This window comes from Drosophila tropicalis, unplaced genomic scaffold (assembly GCF_018151085.1).
Source record: "Drosophila tropicalis isolate 14030-0801.00 unplaced genomic scaffold, ASM1815108v1 contig_393, whole genome shotgun sequence".
Taxonomy (NCBI): Eukaryota; Metazoa; Arthropoda; class Insecta; order Diptera; family Drosophilidae; genus Drosophila; species Drosophila tropicalis.
In genome coordinates, this window is record NW_027172855.1 from 583,745 (window position 1) to 601,199 (window position 17,455).

Consider the following 17,455-nt stretch of genomic DNA (forward strand, 5'->3'; position numbering starts at 1 on the left):
AAATAAAACATCTAACAATCAATTAATTAATTTTTTAATCAATCTATATCTTTGCAGTCTGTGCCAACTCAAAAACAACTTAGCATATATTATATATATATATATTTTAATTTATCATGTATGAGATCGCTTAAATAGTACAAAAACGTTTACATTTTTATCTTCTTTTAGTTAGACTAACACGAGAGTTTATCCAATTTTTGTTGGTGTATTTGATAAGTGAGTTTTTCTTTTCTGTCTATACACTTAGTTATAATTATTTTAATAATTTATTTCTTTGTTTTCTTTGGATTTAGAATATTTATATAGCGAGTAGAAAGAGTGGAAAAGTGTTTCTATAATACAATAGAGTAGAGTGGGGTGGGGTAATTTGGAAAGGGATCAAAATTAGAGCTTAAAGGGTTCAGTTACCTAAGTCCTAGCTAACTATTGCAGCAGCAAAATGACAGTTGAATGGAAATTGACTTTTGGCTTTTGACAGCAACAAAAACTTTACTGATTTCATAAAAGAAAAACATTTCGGGAACTTGAATTCAGCTTCCTCATTACATTATACATTATGTGTATAAAATAACATAAAAATTTGTAAGGAATATTGAATATTAAACTAAAAATGGAATGAAAAAATATTAATGAGAATTCACTTTGCCTTATTACAGTTGGTACTTATTTTTTGTTCACTAAAATTCCAATGCAACGCTGAAAATTTGTTGTCACTGGTCGTCTGATGGAAATTTTCCTAAATTTTCTATCTGAAAATGATTTTTATTTCGTAGAAATAAATGGACTTGCTGCCAAAAGCCAAATTTTGTATTTCTTTTTATCTCATTACTTTCACTACCTTTGCCTTTCCTGACATGTTTTGTGGTGACTTCTGTAGCATAGTTTCATTTTCCAGCTCCACACGCAGACACTCATGCAAACGGGTTCGGCGCTCCTAATGCTGTTGATGCGATTAGCTCTTGAAAATGTTATCCTGGGCAGGTTGTGGTGAGGCTGGACCACCTGGACCGTTCGTTGTACCATTCTCTGTCGCTGCATTTAGTCTCTTAAGCATGGCATTCCGATGTAGCCAATAGGGAGGCGGATCCGGTGGTTGTCCTGGTAATAGAGTCTTGGCTTTTAGTGTTGTTGTGGCTGAGCCCAAGGGTTTGAGACCTGGCGATGAGGCGGCCGCATTGTACATGACAGGATCAGCCAGTTGGGCGGCCGATTGACCAGAATTACCAACACCACCACCACCGCCGATGGCCACTCTAAGGGGTGTCTCTTTTTTACGTATTGTATCGCAGGTCTCCTTCATTTTGCATAGCTGATCTTGTAGATTGCGATATTCCTCTAAGAATCGTTCCAATTGGGCTGCATGGTAGTCATAGGCGGCAACTGAAGAGGAATTAGTTGATGTCGGAACTGATGGTCCAGCAGCAGCAGCCGCAGCTCTTGAGGCCAAGGCGGAGAAATCTAATAGGGGTGTGGCAGCACTACTTAATGAACGATGATGATTCTGATGAGGACTTGAGGGCAAACTGGGTTTTATCTGATGCTGCTGTTGATGATGATGCTGCTGCTGCAGAAGGTGATGACCCTTATGATGGGCTCCACTCTGCACGAGATTGAGGAAACTATTCGCCCTCTGATTATTGCCTCCTGTGTATGTTGTGGTCGATGAATAATTGCCATAACTTGACTCGGCCGAATAGCGACGACCCAGACCCATGGCCTCGTTTAGAAAACTGCCATCGCCCAGAGTGCTGCTGCCATATTTACTTGAATTATCAGCCAATAGAGGCGATTGGCTATCCGAAGAGTTGCGAAAATATTTGCCACTTGTCTTCAGTTTTCTGGGCAGTGTGCAGAGTCCTCCATTGGCCATGCCTCCCTGCTGATGGTGCTGCTGTTGTTGTTGCTGTTGTGCCTGAGCCACTGCATATTTGGCTATATCCAGAAGATCGGGATAATTGCTATCAAAAAGATCACTTTCATGATTTCCCCTACCCTCACCGCTGTTGCTGCTACAAAATACAGAAGTGGCCATATCGTCGGCTGATCCTCCTCCATAATGTTGACCTCCGGCAGAGTAGGGATTACCTCCTACTCCCGTAGTGGTTGCTGTTGCAGTGGGTAAACTATGTTGCGATGTTATCTTGGTGGTAGCTATCGCTGTCGTCTTCCAACTACTGCCATTCGCAGCTGCCGCTGCTGCTGCATAGCCAGCAAGGCGAGCTGCGGCATCCACTTGACTTGAAATCGAACTTGACGCCGAATCGGGTCTAAAAGCAGAAAAAAATAGAGCAAAATATTGAAGATCAATTAAAGAAGTATGTATTTTTTGCATCTTCCAAGCCTAAGTAACCAATCCTATTTACATCAAAGTACACCCTCTCTGATTATCTAGACAGGGGTTAATGTCCTTTGAAAACTCGTTATGTGCCCCCTGGTTTACATTTTTTTATATATAACTCCTTTCCACTTTTTCCCTCAGTCTGATTGTCTTCTCGATTTAACAACATGTGGATACGTTACGTCCTTGTGCACTCGCTTTAATTACTTGACAGCTTCGGCACTACTCACATCCTTTCATTCCAGCCAATCAGTTGGATGGTGCAGTGTAGCCAAAAATAAAGCCGAGCACTTGCTTGAAACAGCAGAGCAGCAGCCTTCGCATATTTCGCGCATCATTAGCACGCGCGTATGTCGAGTGCAAAAGTGGAAAGTGTCAAGTGTTGCCCATAATACAACAAAGGGGAAGGAAGAGACAGAAACAGAGACAGCGTCAGCGACAGTAACAGTAACAGAAGAGAGTGGGAGAGCGGCAAGAGTGTTGCTCTTTGACGTGAAAGGACAATTGCCACTCGAAGTAACGAACAGACCGCAGGAGAAACAAAAGCAACTTACGAGAATATGGGTGAGGTCAAAACTTACCCGCCGATGTCAATCAAACGTGGGGGTATATGCAGATCCGTTTCCTCCAGCATTGTTGAATTATTTGCAGCGCACGCTGAGGCGGATGAGGAGGTGGCGACCTCCCTTCGCTCTTCAATCCCAGCATCCTCATCGTCGTCACAATGCGTGGACACATGCAGATAGTCACCATTGCGACCGCCACCCGCATTGTTATCTGCATCCAAATGGTTGAGAGGCGATGGTGTTGAGGCCGGATGAAAGAGTACCCCCACATTGCCATTGCCGTTGCTACCATTGGCACTACCACCGCCGCCCAAATCTGGCCGTTGCACTCGACTTGCAGTCATTTCAATCTTTTCATAACTCTCACTACGGCGAACGGCTTGCCCGGAATTCCACAGCCGCAACTTGCGACGTCTTCGCAGCGAACAGAAACAAATGGCGGCAAATGAAGAGGCAACCACCAACAGTAGAGCGGCCAAGACTCCCAATAATATAATCTTCACCCCCAATGGGGCTTCTGGAGGCCTACGTGATACTGCCAATGTGACGCTGGCTTCCACTTTGCCAGCCTTGTTCTCGGCGGCGCATGTATAAATGCCCGCATCTTGCATATCTGCTGTGAGAATGGTTAAGTTGGAGGCATTTCTCAGCATATTGACCACGTAGGTTTTACGTCCCTGTGTGGCAGCCGCCATTCGTGGAGTCTCGTCGCCGTAATTGTCATCGCCGCCAGCCGATAGATTGGCTATCAAGCGATTTTTGAGTAGCCATCGTACAGCTGGTTGAGGTACCCCCTCCACATAGCAACTCATTGTCACATTCCTTCCCTCGACACCATGCGCCGTGGTATCGGTGGCCACAATTTGGGGCACGCAAGCAAAATCATCCACGTCCAACTTATCCCACGAACGACCAGACAATCTTTCGGGTGATTCACAAATTGCCGGTATACCACTCGGTATATTCTGCTGTAACATCCATGCACGAAGCGGTCGCAACGAACAACTGCAGTTCCAGGCATTACGAGCCAACTCCAATCCATGTAGCGAAGAGAGCGAGGTTATAGTTCCACTACGGACCTCAGTCAATTGGTTACCATCCAATTTCAACCATTCTAGAGTACTTTCCAATCCAGCAAATGCACGGACAGCAATGTGAACCAAACGACAGTCACTCAATTCCAAACGGACCTGTAATTACGTGAAATTTGTCGATACATTACAAACTAGGGATATATTTAGCAGTCGATTGTTTCTAGAAACTACTATAGAAAAAGCTACCTACCAATTGCGGCACATGAGCAAAGGCATCATCGGGTACTCGTAATATTGGATTTCCGCTCAATCGCAATTCCCTCAGTTCCGAAACATGATAAAGAGCCAATGACGGGATGGCCAACAATTGATTATGACTCAAATCCAGTTCAACCAAGTTAATCAACTTGCGGAATGCATGACGTTCGATCAACCTCAAATGACATTTGGCCATATAGACCTTTTGCAGATTGAGTAATTCGGCTTCGGCAAATATATCATCCGGTATGGATTGTATATCATTCCCACTTAAATCCAACAATTGTGTACCAGCATCGAGCGGTTCGGGGATATGTGTTAAATTGGCATTAAGGCACAAAACGGACTCCTTGCCGCTCTTCCATTTGCATTCGCAAACCGATGGGCATTCGGCACGCAGCTGATGACTCAGGCAGCACAAGAGCCACAATAGCTGACCCAACGGAATGGGTATTATGGGCGGATGTAAGCGCCGCGATGGTCGTCGCGTGAATTTTCGTCTCACTTTTGTGGCCAACATGCGATGCTGGGCACTGTTATCCAGTGATGGCACTAGGTAATGATCTGCCAGCGGTGCTCTTGCTCCAGCTGCCCTAACTGATGCCATCGCATACTCGTCGCAAGCGGATGTAAAGGTCGGTGTGTGTGTGTATGTGTGTCTCTATTAAGCCTGCAATCAGAAGAAAGACAAGAGTGTTATGCAGTTGCCATAAACCAGTGTGTGCCAGTCCCCGTTAATAAGCCGTTGTAGTCGTAGTTTCTACCTCCATCATAAATGTCACTCGACAGGCCGTGCGACATTAAGTCATAACAAACATTACCCCAGGCTCGCAAAAAAAAAAATGTTTCGTTCAACTTCTTAATTTTCTCCTCGTTCCTCTTGCCGTTTTTGTGTTTTTCTGTTTCAGTTTTGTCGTATACCCCGTGGCCTTTGTTTGACTTGGCATGTTGCAATTATGACCCACGAGCATGCAAACTTTTCTCAGACCCCGGTTTCCTCTTTTTTTTTTTTTCTTATTTTTTTCGGTCGGCTTAATATATGCACAAGGCGTACAAGATTTTTTCCCCAACATTTCCGAGTTAAATTTATCATGAAATTATATTAAATGCAGTGCAAGAAGCAGAAAATTCAACTACATATAAGAATTTCTCAAGGGAATCTCACAATTAAATATTTAACAAAAAACTCTTTTTCTCACTCTTTCGAATTTAATTTAACCGGGGTAAAAAGCAAAACCATATCTCTATTTTGTTAATGTTTTAACTCAGTTAAAGCTTTGACTGAATTAAACTTGGCCCTTATATAAAGTAGTAACCAGTTTGAAAACTCTTGTAGACAAAATTTTAAGTGAAGGAGAAGTAGAAAGTTCCCGGAATGAAACTTGGTATTGAAGATTTTACTACTCTAATTAAGATGATTTTCGCAACACTATAACCAGTGCCGGATTAGCCATATAGCAGGATCAGCAAATGCTAGGGGCCCCGCGCTTTCATAGCGCTGTAACCCAAATTAACTTCGATCTGCGAAAAATCGTGATGAAGATAATGTTAATAAATAAATAGCATTTTAAGATCAATTTTCGATGGCAATATTTTGTGTCTCCTTCAAGTTGAAATTTAAGAACTGTAATAAAATATACATATATGATAATTTATTGAGCTATAATTAAGAATTAATTTCATTCACATGCTATAAAATTTCACTCAATCGATTGCTATTACTTAAAGCTTTACGTCTTTTTGCTGTTAAAGTGTTTCGCTTCTTTATGCGATGTAAGTGTTTTGGTTTTTAAAGTGAATTCTAAAGTGAAAAACCGGAAGCCAAGCAAAAAGCTAAAACACCAAAACCAACGTAAAGCGGAATCGGTGGAGAGGGGCATCTGTGTGGTGGGGTCAATACACTAGTCTGTAGAGGTGGAAGAAGTAGAAGTAGAAATCGCGTTATAGAAATGAAATGAAGTGAAGTTTTTTCTTGTCAAAGCAACAAAAAACTGCAACAAAATGGTCACCAGACAACAGCCAAAGACAAAGACACTTGGCCATGTGTGTGTGTTGGTTTTTTATGGCATTGTCGTTGTCGTTGCCGTTTATCATATGTGAGCACAAGTCGCCGTGAAGTATGCAACATGCAAATGCAAAATAATGCAAACTAATGTGTTGTTGTTGTTGTTGGCGTTGCTGTTGCTAGTGCGCCTGTCTTCCTTTTGTCTGTTGCTGCTGCGGCTGTTGCTGCAGACACTAATCCTATTTATGTTGCATTGCAGCGAGGTTAATAATTTTATGGGGTTTTTGTTTCTTTTTTCTTTTTTTTTGTTTTGCTCATTTTTGTTGCAAGAACTGCAATGTCATTTGAGACTCCAACAGCCAACGGAATATGCCACGTCTGCCCTGTCCAATGCAGTTGGGTCTCTTCTTGTCTTGTCTCTTTGGCTGGATCCTGCTTATGACATACGATACGTGCCTGTTGGTTGGAGAGGCAGTTTTTCTTCTTACTTAATGTTTTTCTATTTTTTGTTTTGTGTTTGTTTTGTTAAAGAAAAGTGGAATGAACTTTTAGGCACAAGGAAGTAGAAGGCAGTCAGGATGACTTGAGCCTAAATCTTAATGAATTCTTACATTAATGCCTTTTTGTTTGCCTAATGTATGGCAGTTATCCTTTTTGGATAAATCTCACATCTTCAATGTCAAAGTTAGCCCAAAATGAAATAAAAGCAACACAGATAAAATATTGTAAGTAAAATGAACAACCACACAAATACCCTTGAAGTGACAAAAATACTTGAAAAGAGTTTATTGAAAGTCTGTCGACCTTTAAGCCATAGAGAGTAAAGTCAAGTCAACAGAAATATGAAATTGATATTTTATCCTCGTGAATGCTGATTTTCCTTTAATTTTGAAATGGATAAAATAATAAAAACATAATAATTTTTTTTTTTTTAGTTTGCTCTTTTTTCCCCTCTTGTTAGTTTGACTTAAGTTTTTCCTCGTGCGTTTTATTCTATTTTATTACATTTTTCTTTTACTCTCCTAACACATTTTCATCATTACAGGGTATTAATAAGTAGAAAATAAAAGTATTAAAGGACAGCTGCCAAATGTTTTTTTTTTTTTTTTTTTTTTTGCTGACACAGCTTTTGCTATATTTTTGCCCTACCACTCTTGCCCCTAATCTTAGTCAGTTTTTCTGTTTTTTTCTTTCTCTATTGAATCTCTACCTTCCCTCTTTTCTTCGTATGGTCTTTAATGTAAAAATAATGTCCCTTTCAGGCCGCATTGATTGCAAATAAATTACACACACTCTCTCCCTCACACACAAACTGTGTTTGCTTAGAAGAAAAGATGAAAACGAATGGAAGACTAAAGTGGTAGTCACAGTCAAAGAAACAGATTAAGTGCCAAATGTTGGACTTCATAAAGCTAAAGAAGTGCTCGGCGAGCACTCGGAGACTCATACTGCCCGCTTAGTCCATCAATGGGTCCATGCCATTAATTTCACTTTGGCGTTGCGTTGCCTCGCGTTTCCTGAAACTTTAATTAGAAAATCTCTCGCTCAGCTTACTGAGATTTTTGTTGTAATTTTCTTTGCTTGAATGCTTCGACTAAGCCTTGAACTCTCCTTTCCTCTGTCTCTGTAACTCACTCTCTCCCTCACTACTCCTTACTCTTCTTTTCTTGTTTTCCGTTAATAATCAACTTCTTTTTCTTTCGTTTTCATTCACACTTCCGGCTTCATTATGCGCAAATTATTTTTAGCTGCACTTCTTCGTGTTACCCTAAAACACTCTTCCACCCATTTGGGAATTGCTAGGGATTTTGGAGAATGGGCTGCCAGTGCCTGAGGTTGGAGTAAATATTATTTCGCTGGCTGCAGACTTTTGATAGTAAGTACACTAGAAAAAACCCAAAGAAATTGAATTTAGTTTCAAGAGATAAAGAGATAAGAGTTTATAGAAAAACAGCAACAAGTTTTACTTTGCTCAGTGAAAATCTAACAAATGAAATATAATAATAATTCCATGGCAAAAAAGTTTGTTTTTAAACTCTTAAAAGAAAGTTCGTTATCTACTCAATAATATAATTAACTGAGTGAAGTTAATTACAGTTATAAAATATCCTGGATACACCTCGATAACTTTTATTCATGACTTGATTTCTATCTTTGAACATTTTTTCTCAGTGTTTTTATACTACTTTACTTTTTCTACTCTGCTTTCTACTCCTTTTATCACTTAATGTTTTTGTTTTTTTTGTTTGCGTCTTCTAGGAAGTCAAGTAATCTCTAGTCTATTCTCTCAGTTGGCTGTCATTATTCATTTTTTGTGTATATATTTATTTTTGTGTTTTATGCAGTGTAACTTTTTTTTAGTTTTTCTTTTGGTTTATCCTTTTTTTTTTTTTTCTTCGGCGCATTGTTTTTTGCTTTTGCTTTTTTTTTGTGCCGCAAAGCAATTTTCACTGGATAATGGACAAAGTAACGGGAAAAAAAGTACTGAGAGGCAACAGAAACAGCAGCTAAGCGTTATTTCTCAAGAGGTCCTAGGGAATAATGCTCTCTGGTCAGAAAAGAAAAAAAAAACCAAGCAAATGTTCTCCCCTATGGCTTGATTTTTGGTGAGGCCAAAAACTAGGCCTAGTTCCCTTTCACTCCCATTTTGTTGCTCAAGTGTCCCTACTTTAGTGGGCTTTTTATTATACCATACACCCATAGGGGAAATGGTATATTAAAGGATGTATGTTTTTTATTGTTTACTGCGCTTTTGTCAACAATTACCCCCTACCATTTATTTGGAATGTTTAAAGCTAGAATCATTTAATGTGGAACTTGATTGGCCCCAACTGCGTTTACTTTTGTTTTACATACTTTTTTTTTTTTTCTCTTAATATTTGGCATAAAATATATGTTTCTTCTAGAAATAGAATTCATTGAAGATCTACCATATTTTTAACAATGTTCAAACTCAAGTTTTAATTAGAAATGAAATATTGTTAATTTAAAACTAAGTTGCAAATACCAAACTACAAAATAGTAATTCAATTCGATAACTTTATGATGGCAATAATAAATCACTTGACAATTATTCAATAGAAAATTTTAATTATAGCTAGAAGCGGCCACACACACACACACACTTTTATTTCTATGTCCCCATTAAGGGTAATGAAATGAACATTTATCTTAGCTTTAAGTGTCTCTCGATTAGAAAGATATTGCAGAAGAAAAAAGCATTCAAGACGAAAGAGATGGCAGGGGATATAAACGTGTGTCTTATTAAGCCATAAATGTAGAAATAAAACCTAGACAAAATTCCAAACGAGCCGAATCACCTTAAGCAATAATATTGAAAGCTAATAAAAGTAAACAACCCTAAGAAAACAAAAGCCAAAAACGAAAACGAAACAAAATGTCCTTCAGGCCAACGAGGAAAAAAGAGAAGTATCGAAAAAGGAGGAAAACCAAAGAGAAAAAGGGACGTACCCGCATAAACAGAATGCATAAATATACAAAATACTTTTGTGTGGTGCTTCAATTTTACGACAAAATCATCCACATTCACCATTGACATCAACATCTTCCATTCTAATTCCCTTACTTAAAGTCTATTTTTAGTTAAGGAAAGATTTTGTACCGTACAAATAAACTGATGCTATTAATTTTTTTTTTTTTTTTTTTGTTAATATCACAAACAGCATTAAAAGGTATTGAACCTAAAAAAGGTAAACTATTTATTTAGAAAAAGTCTCAATTATTTAAGGGTATATAAACTTCTATATGTTGAAATTTCCATCATTTTCCTTATTCTCTTCCTTTTGCTTGCTTTCGTGTTCAATTGCCGCAATAAAACTTCTTGATAATATGTGAAAATCATACAAAGCACCAATATTAAATTAGAAGAGGAGAGAAATAAGTATACAAACGGGCAGAGAATGAACACAAAAAAAGATCATAAAAATGTGCAAATGTCAGCCTAAATACAAAATGAAATGAAATCAAATGATGGGTGTGTGTAGGCATAATGCCTAACCGCAAGGTAAGCAAAGAGAAGAATGGAAATCAAATGAAAAGCCAATTTCCATATTTAACATTTTATTTTCTTGTCAATTGGTTTTCAAATTTAGCAATTTTTTCCACAATTAAATTGAGTGAGAAATTATAATTCTCTTTTTGCCAAGTCGACTATAATATACATACATTATCTATCTATCTATTATCTATCTTAATCAAAGTTTACGACTCTCACCATAAAAGACTGTTTAAATATTTTTACTCAAAATCAAGATGAACTTTTCATTAAATTATGACAGTTTAAAAATGATTCTACCTTTTGTCTTTAACCTCCCGTCTGCACTGTTTCCTCTGTTGTACGTTTTTGTCTCTGTCAACGCTAATAAACAAAAGAGATTTGCACATGGCTGATTATAGTCATTGAACTGAAAATTGCGACACCGAATGACAAAGTGTAAATGGGAAAAGGAATCATTGAGCAGCGAATAGAATGAACTCCACCTCAAACCAAACCGAAAACCGAACCCAAGCTCCAAAAAAAACCCAAGCCATGTCAAACTATCTAGCCATCCGACTATCTCTCCATCTATCTATCTATCAATCCATCTATCTACCTATCTATCTACCTGTTAGTTTAGTCTGCCACTACATGTTGTTTCAAAGTTTTACCGAAGCAATCAACTGCAGTGTTTGGAGGAGCAGCAGAAGGACCAGCAGCACGGGAAGTAGCTGCTTGCAATTGGAAAAGTCAACGGCTGTTGCTGCTGCTATTTCCCCCTCTTCTCTTTAATGCCATTGGCAATATTGTCTACCCTCTAACTCTCTCTCTCTTCTCTCTCTCTTTCACCACCTCTCCACTGTTCAATGAGGAAAATTGCTAAAAATAGTAGAGCAGGTGGGCAAAAAAGAGGAAAAAAATATATCAAAGAAGGAAATGCAATCAAGATGGTAAAATCTGCCTCAAGTTAGTTTTCTTAAGAAGATTTTATTTTTCTTAAAGACTTGACTCAATAAGTTTGCTGTGAAACCAGTAAATTTGAGCTTAATTAATTACAAGTAGAAGCGAAAATATTTTAAATAATAGAAAAAGTTTTATGCCAAGAAATAGGCAACAGTTTATTATTGCACTGCTTGACCAATTGCAGCTGAAAGCAGTTTGTGTTTCCATATTTCATTTTATTAGTCGCTACCAAGAAAAAACAACAAACTTTAACAAAACATTTATACTTTATTAATAAAATTTAAACAAGTTAAGTCAGGGTAAGGTTGTATGAAATTCTGCTTTTAACTGTTCATTTATTTCATTTTCTTTAAATAACTTTAAAAATATGTTGGAATTTAAATGGACCTAAAACTTATGTGATAAAAGAGGAAATGAATGTATATAAAAATTTGAAATCCAATAATTAAAGATAAAAGAAACGTTGCTGATAAATGTTGTATTTTGTTAGCATAAAATGAAACATAGATAAGATTGAAATAAGTTTGATGTACATATGTACACATACATACAAACATATGCATGTATGGGTAAATCTACTCCAAATCAAATGAAAATAATCAATCTTTTATTTGAAACAATTTGTAGTATTTGTATCAAGAGCATTTCATGCATTCGTAAAAATATTTTTGTTTAATTTTTGCATTTCTCGCAGCTCAAATATTTGCATCGTATTGTATATATATGTATGTATATGTATATGTATATGTATTTATGTAAAATAAATTGGCCAAACCAATCAGGCGGAAATATGGCAAGCCGCCTTTCGCGTTTTCGCCGCATCAAAAATCAAATCATTGAAGCGTACAAAAAATCGCGTCTTTTTATTACTTTATTGGAGCTTTTGTAAATCCTTTTTGCTATACCCTTACACAAGAGGAAGTATATTTCACTACACCAAGCGCTGTAATAGCATATGTATATATATTTATTGTATATATTTCAGATCAAACCGTTGAAGCAAATTCCTTTGTCTCAATCGGATTTTAACATTTACAGATATGTATTAAAATCATTACTGGTCAAAACAGTTGATCACACTTAAGCCCATAAAAATCAATGAAGCAGGTGAAATATTTATAGAATACAATCTAAAGCTGGCGAAGAAATGCAAATCAGGCAGTTTGGCTAAAACATAAGTGTCTCCAAATTTCTTTTACATTTCAGATTTTCACACATAGCTAAAAGGTTCAATCACAGTGAATACAGATTATAGTAATTGTTGTCGCTGCTTGAACTAGGGCAGCATAGTTTTAAGATGAAATATGCAATAGATACTTTGACTTGGTTCTCTCCGATCCAGAAATAGCATTTAAGTTGCCTTAAAACTGTTAAGCATTCAAGCCGCCATAAAACTGGAACAATTAGCAAAGCTGCCAAATCAGAATTCTTCTTTTTCGGTTGTCAATTTTGTTGATTTCCCTAGCAGCAGCAGCAGCAACATCAGCAAAAAACTTTTTTCTCCTAAATAATCAATAACTGTCATGTGACCAACGACGACGATGAGAAGCAGTAGGAGTAGCAATGGGAAACTGGTTGATATGGAGAATGAGCCAGAGTTGCTGGACCATTCCAATCTAACCCACCCGCAACTCAAACTCATCTAGCCGATGGAAAAGTCTGACAAAACTTTTCTGTGTCAGAGTCAACAAATAAAGTGTGGCATTATTTTCATTTGTTTTGATTGGGCGGTCTCTGGATTTGCACTATTCTTTTTTGTTTTTGGCCATGTTTGTTTTATTTTGTCATATGTAATAGAAATCGAAATGGGGCTTGTGACAAGTCTGTTATAGCCAAAATTGAATTAAATTCTTAGAGGGGGAAAGTGAAACGAACTCAAATCGTATGCTGAGTTGTTTCTGTGAATATTTTGTGAGGTAAAACTTACACTTTTTTCGATCTTTACAGAGGAATTTATCCTAAACAACGTTTTTTTATCCACAATCCGAACAACTGTCAGATAATTGTTTGGGAAAAATAGCTTTACTCTTAATTTTCACCATTGTCTAAGGACAAGGCCGATTGAATTGTATACATACATTTCATATACAATATACAAACATTTCAGAGGCATAAAATGAGGAATCTTCGCCTAGCCAAGCCTTCCTAAATTGACCCACAAAATAACTCAATCACAAGATTTATTTAAAAATTTGAAACATTTTGTGATACATTCAAATGGGAAAATGGGTGAAAATAATGTAATTTTTCCATTGTTGTAATTGTCAATCACCTGGACTAAGCTGAGCTCAGCGCAAATGAAATGCAAACACATTTCACTACATATTCCATTGTGTGAGTAGTGGAAAATTGTAAATAAATATATGTGTGTATGTTTGTTGTTGGATGCAATTTTTAATGGACTTTTCTTTTTTATTTTCACAAACTCCTCCCTCGCCAACTGTTTCCACTGTTCCGCGTCTATGTGGATCTGTGACCCACATGTGGCAGTCAATTAAATTGCTCATGGATTATATCACTAAAAATCTTTTGCCATTTTTAATAAATATGCAAACATTTGCATAGAACACACATTTTTCCCCGATGCATAACTAATAAAGCGACAGCAATAACAACAAGAACAACGAATATGAAATATGAGCAAAACCCAAAGTATGTATATACATATTTTTTTTATTGTTCACTAAGCCCGAGCTATTATTTTTTATAGATTTTTACGACCGACAATCGACAGGATAAAGGCTAAAGCTAAAAAACATTTGCATTGACAAGGCCTAAAGCCCGTATAAAGCTCAGCACAGGATAAATAGAAAGGTAACCGAAAGAGTGGGGGCTAGATACATGAAGGGAGATGTGCTAGATGAGCTCCCTATATCCCTATATGTTTAATGGCATTAGTTTGGCATAAATTTTCAAGGCTTGTCTTGTGCAGCGTTACCCTCCTTTTGCCCCTCTTTTTCATTCTCTCAGTCACCGACTCACTCACTCTATCACTATGTTATTTATGCTGAATAACAAAGCGAACTCGCTGAAAGTATTTAAATATGCATATGAAAAGGGGACACGGGATGGCGCTACAGATTGGTGAATGGTTTAAAACAGTGTGCACTACTAAAGAAGTTTAGGAGGAGTCTTGTTTTAGTTAAAACGCAGTAAAACAAAGAAATTCAAAACACAATAATGTGAAAAGAAAATCAAATAAAATAAGCATCAATAAAAATAACAAATTACCGTCATTTATAGTGCAAATAAAAAAGGAACATGTACAAAAATCAATGAGCAGTGAGTAAAAGAACACCGACTAGAATTTACATTGCCTAAAAAAGCAATGGATGGATGAAATTTAAGAAAATTGTGTAATCTATTGCTAAAACTCTTACTTTTTTTCTTGTTTGGGGTCTTCTTTTGGCACTTGCCACTGTACTACACACAGCATTGTGATGTATGTATAACCATTCATAAAACAACAATTTTTAATACCTTTCTTTTTTTGCACTCTCTCTTTCGTTCTTTCTCCCTCTATATCCCCTCCTTACTGGCTGTAAAAAAAGCACACCTGACCACACATGCAGCCAAGGCTTTATCAATTTATATCCTAGCCACCCAGTTGTCCCCAACCAGCAGGACCAGCAGGAGCAAAAGGAGAAACACCAACACTACCAGCCGAAACCAATCTCTTTCGCTCCACCTTGTTCATTTTTATAGTTGATTGTTGTTGGCTTTTGTGCAGTGTGTGTGTGTGTGTGTTTGTGTGCCTGTCCCCCCTTTCCTTTTGCTGCCTATGCCACACATCATCGTGTTGCTGTTATGTTTTTATTGAAAAGCATTTGGTCATCAAATATGTGTACATGAGCAAGAACAAGAAGAGGCCTGGCATTCAGGTCAGTGGATCAGAGGAAAAAATCCTGGCTAAAAGACAACTTGCTACACAAACTTTTCTCAGGAGAGGCAAAAACTAAAGAGGATGAAAGACGAAATGTCCTACTTTCGATTTGTTATGGAGAGGAGAGGAAATAGGAGTCGGATAGTGTGTGTGTGTGTGTGTGTGTGTGAGGAGAAAGTTAACTTGACAAAGGTCAAGCTGGTTTCATTCACATAAATTTTTGTCTTTTAAAGCTTTCATTGAATTCTCATACTAAAGGGTCATAAAATTTGCTTTTCCTTTGGCCAAAAACCGATAAAAGCCAAAGCCAATCTGCTTGGCTGAAATACACACACACACACAGATGCGCACACGCACATGTGCATACGCACAACCAGACACAACAGCCAAAACGCAAAAACCAAAGACCAATACCAATTCCATTTTCTGCATTTTCCTCCCCCTCCTTTTTGCATTACCATAAAAAGTGAATGGCAGCTGCATTTGTATGCACTTTTTCTTCTACTTTTTTTTTTGTGCTGCTAAACCAAACATCAGCCAGAAAAGAAGACCGAAAATGCAATGGCAACATTAAGGCGTAAAGTGTTAGTGATGACAACGATGACGATGACGATGATGTTGATGCGTATGTGGAGTTGTGGGCGTGGCACATATGTGACCCATTATGCAGATAGAACGAGTGCGGTAGAGGGAGAAAGTAAGCTAAAGCAAAGAATGCTAAGTGCTTTTTCTTTTGCTCCACTAAGAGAGCGAAACAGAGTACAAGACAAATAGAATAGGTGGTTGCAGCAGCCTCTAGGGGGAGTGTGGAAATGTGCATTGTTTGCCCATTAGATGAATGCTGGAGAAAGGTGGGGTTGGAGTGCCATGAGAAGTTCCGCGTTGTGGTGGCTTATTGATGAAGGCTATGTGCGCCATCTCTGCCTAATAGGCTTCACAGTGCTATGGGGAATTATGAAACAACACGAGGAAAAAACGTCAATGTATACTCTAAAAGTAGAGAGTAAATGTCCTTCTCAGCCTATGCTAAATATAGTATCTAATAAGATTAACTGTATCTTATGGCCTTATCTAAGTAAGGCGGGGGGTTTTTTTAAAAGCCAACAATCCGAAGGCATATAGAAAGACTCTATATTTTTCAATAAGCAACTATAATGACGACGTTAATCACTGCAATAAAAAGAAGTAAGAATCCCTAAACTAAAAACATATGTAGAAAACGAATTAAATACATCAAAGGTTAGTCATTTCACAGACCCATAGGAAGCCAGGCCAAGTCCTGGATTATAAAACGACAGTAAAAAGAAAATAATGAAAAAATTACCAATATAAGTTTCATTACTTGGCTTTTTGCCAGCATAGATTATGAAAAATTTTGGCGTAAGGCATTTTCTTGAACTTTTTTTTTTTTTTTAAAAAAAAAAAAAAAAACAGAATTAACTGCAAATTATATAGAACTTCTAAAGTTTCTTTATTCGATTACTTAATCGAAATTCATACTCTGACGTTCCATGGACCAATGAATCCATTACAAAGATCATATATCAGTTTAAAGTTCTTCATTATGTTTGTAAAATAATTTATTGAAAAAACTGATGAACAAGAATTCCTCTTTTGAAAGCCAACAAATTTGAACAACACCTGTCGTTCCATATTCTCATCCTCATCCTTTTACGCTTAGCCTCTTTGTGTTTAATGCCTATTGGTTCCCTTCTTTCTCCGCTTCTGCCTTCTATGTAATAATAAAAGCCACTAAAAAGAGTAAACAATTTGCGCGGCGCATTCAAAGCCGACGAGCAAATAAACTCTCCTACAAACAAACAAAAAATAGAAAGGAGAAAGCACAAAACCAGGCAGAAAACAATGCAAATAAAACAAAAGCAAAACGAAGCGATGCGAATCACATATACACACAAATACATACAAATGCAACTATAGAGCGTAGGCCGCCTACACACACACACACACCTACACACACATAGAGTCAGCCTAGGCCCTCCGCAAGGTGCTTTGCGTTTTTGTTGTTGTGGCTCTTGCGGCCATTGTACAATTTTTATCCAAAAACCAAAAAAAAAAAAACAACCGCTTAAAATTTTTAATCATGTTTATGAAAAAGGGAAAGAGTTTCGGAAGGGTCCCAAGTTAATTCAAACATATACATATAATGTTTATGTACGTATATATAAAATAATATTTGATTTAATTTTCACGTGCAAATTTAACAACAAGGTAAAACCAAATCAATACACCTGAAATTAGACTCACCAACATAAAAATTGTTTCGTAATTTGAATCTTCTACATACCCAAGTGTTTGATGCCGTTTAAAAAATATAACAAATTGCAGTTAAATTAATATATATTATTTTTTGAAATCGACAAAAAATTTGGGAATATACAGTCTGATAA

At 37.2% G+C, this 17,455-nt stretch overlaps 1 protein-coding gene across 3 annotated transcripts in view; it reads right to left on the minus strand.

Moving 5' to 3' along the window:
• Window positions 1–211: 211 nt before the first annotated feature.
• The window catches only part of kek3 (kekkon 3), a 35,625-nt gene continuing 18,381 nt past the window's right edge, over window positions 212–17,455 (minus strand). For 2 of the 3 annotated variants that reach the window (XM_068284485.1, XM_068284484.1), the window contains exons 3-5: window positions 4,192–4,869; window positions 2,923–4,097; window positions 212–2,270 (exon numbers count right to left, since the gene is read on the minus strand). In XM_068284485.1, coding sequence (XP_068140586.1) covers window positions 956–2,270; window positions 2,923–4,097; window positions 4,192–4,806 — 3,105 coding nt within the window. In that variant the 5' untranslated portion in view covers window positions 4,807–4,869 and the 3' untranslated portion in view covers window positions 212–955. The remainder of the gene's footprint in view (window positions 2,271–2,922; window positions 4,098–4,191; window positions 4,870–17,455) is intronic. The other variant, XM_068284486.1, reaches the window with a different exon arrangement.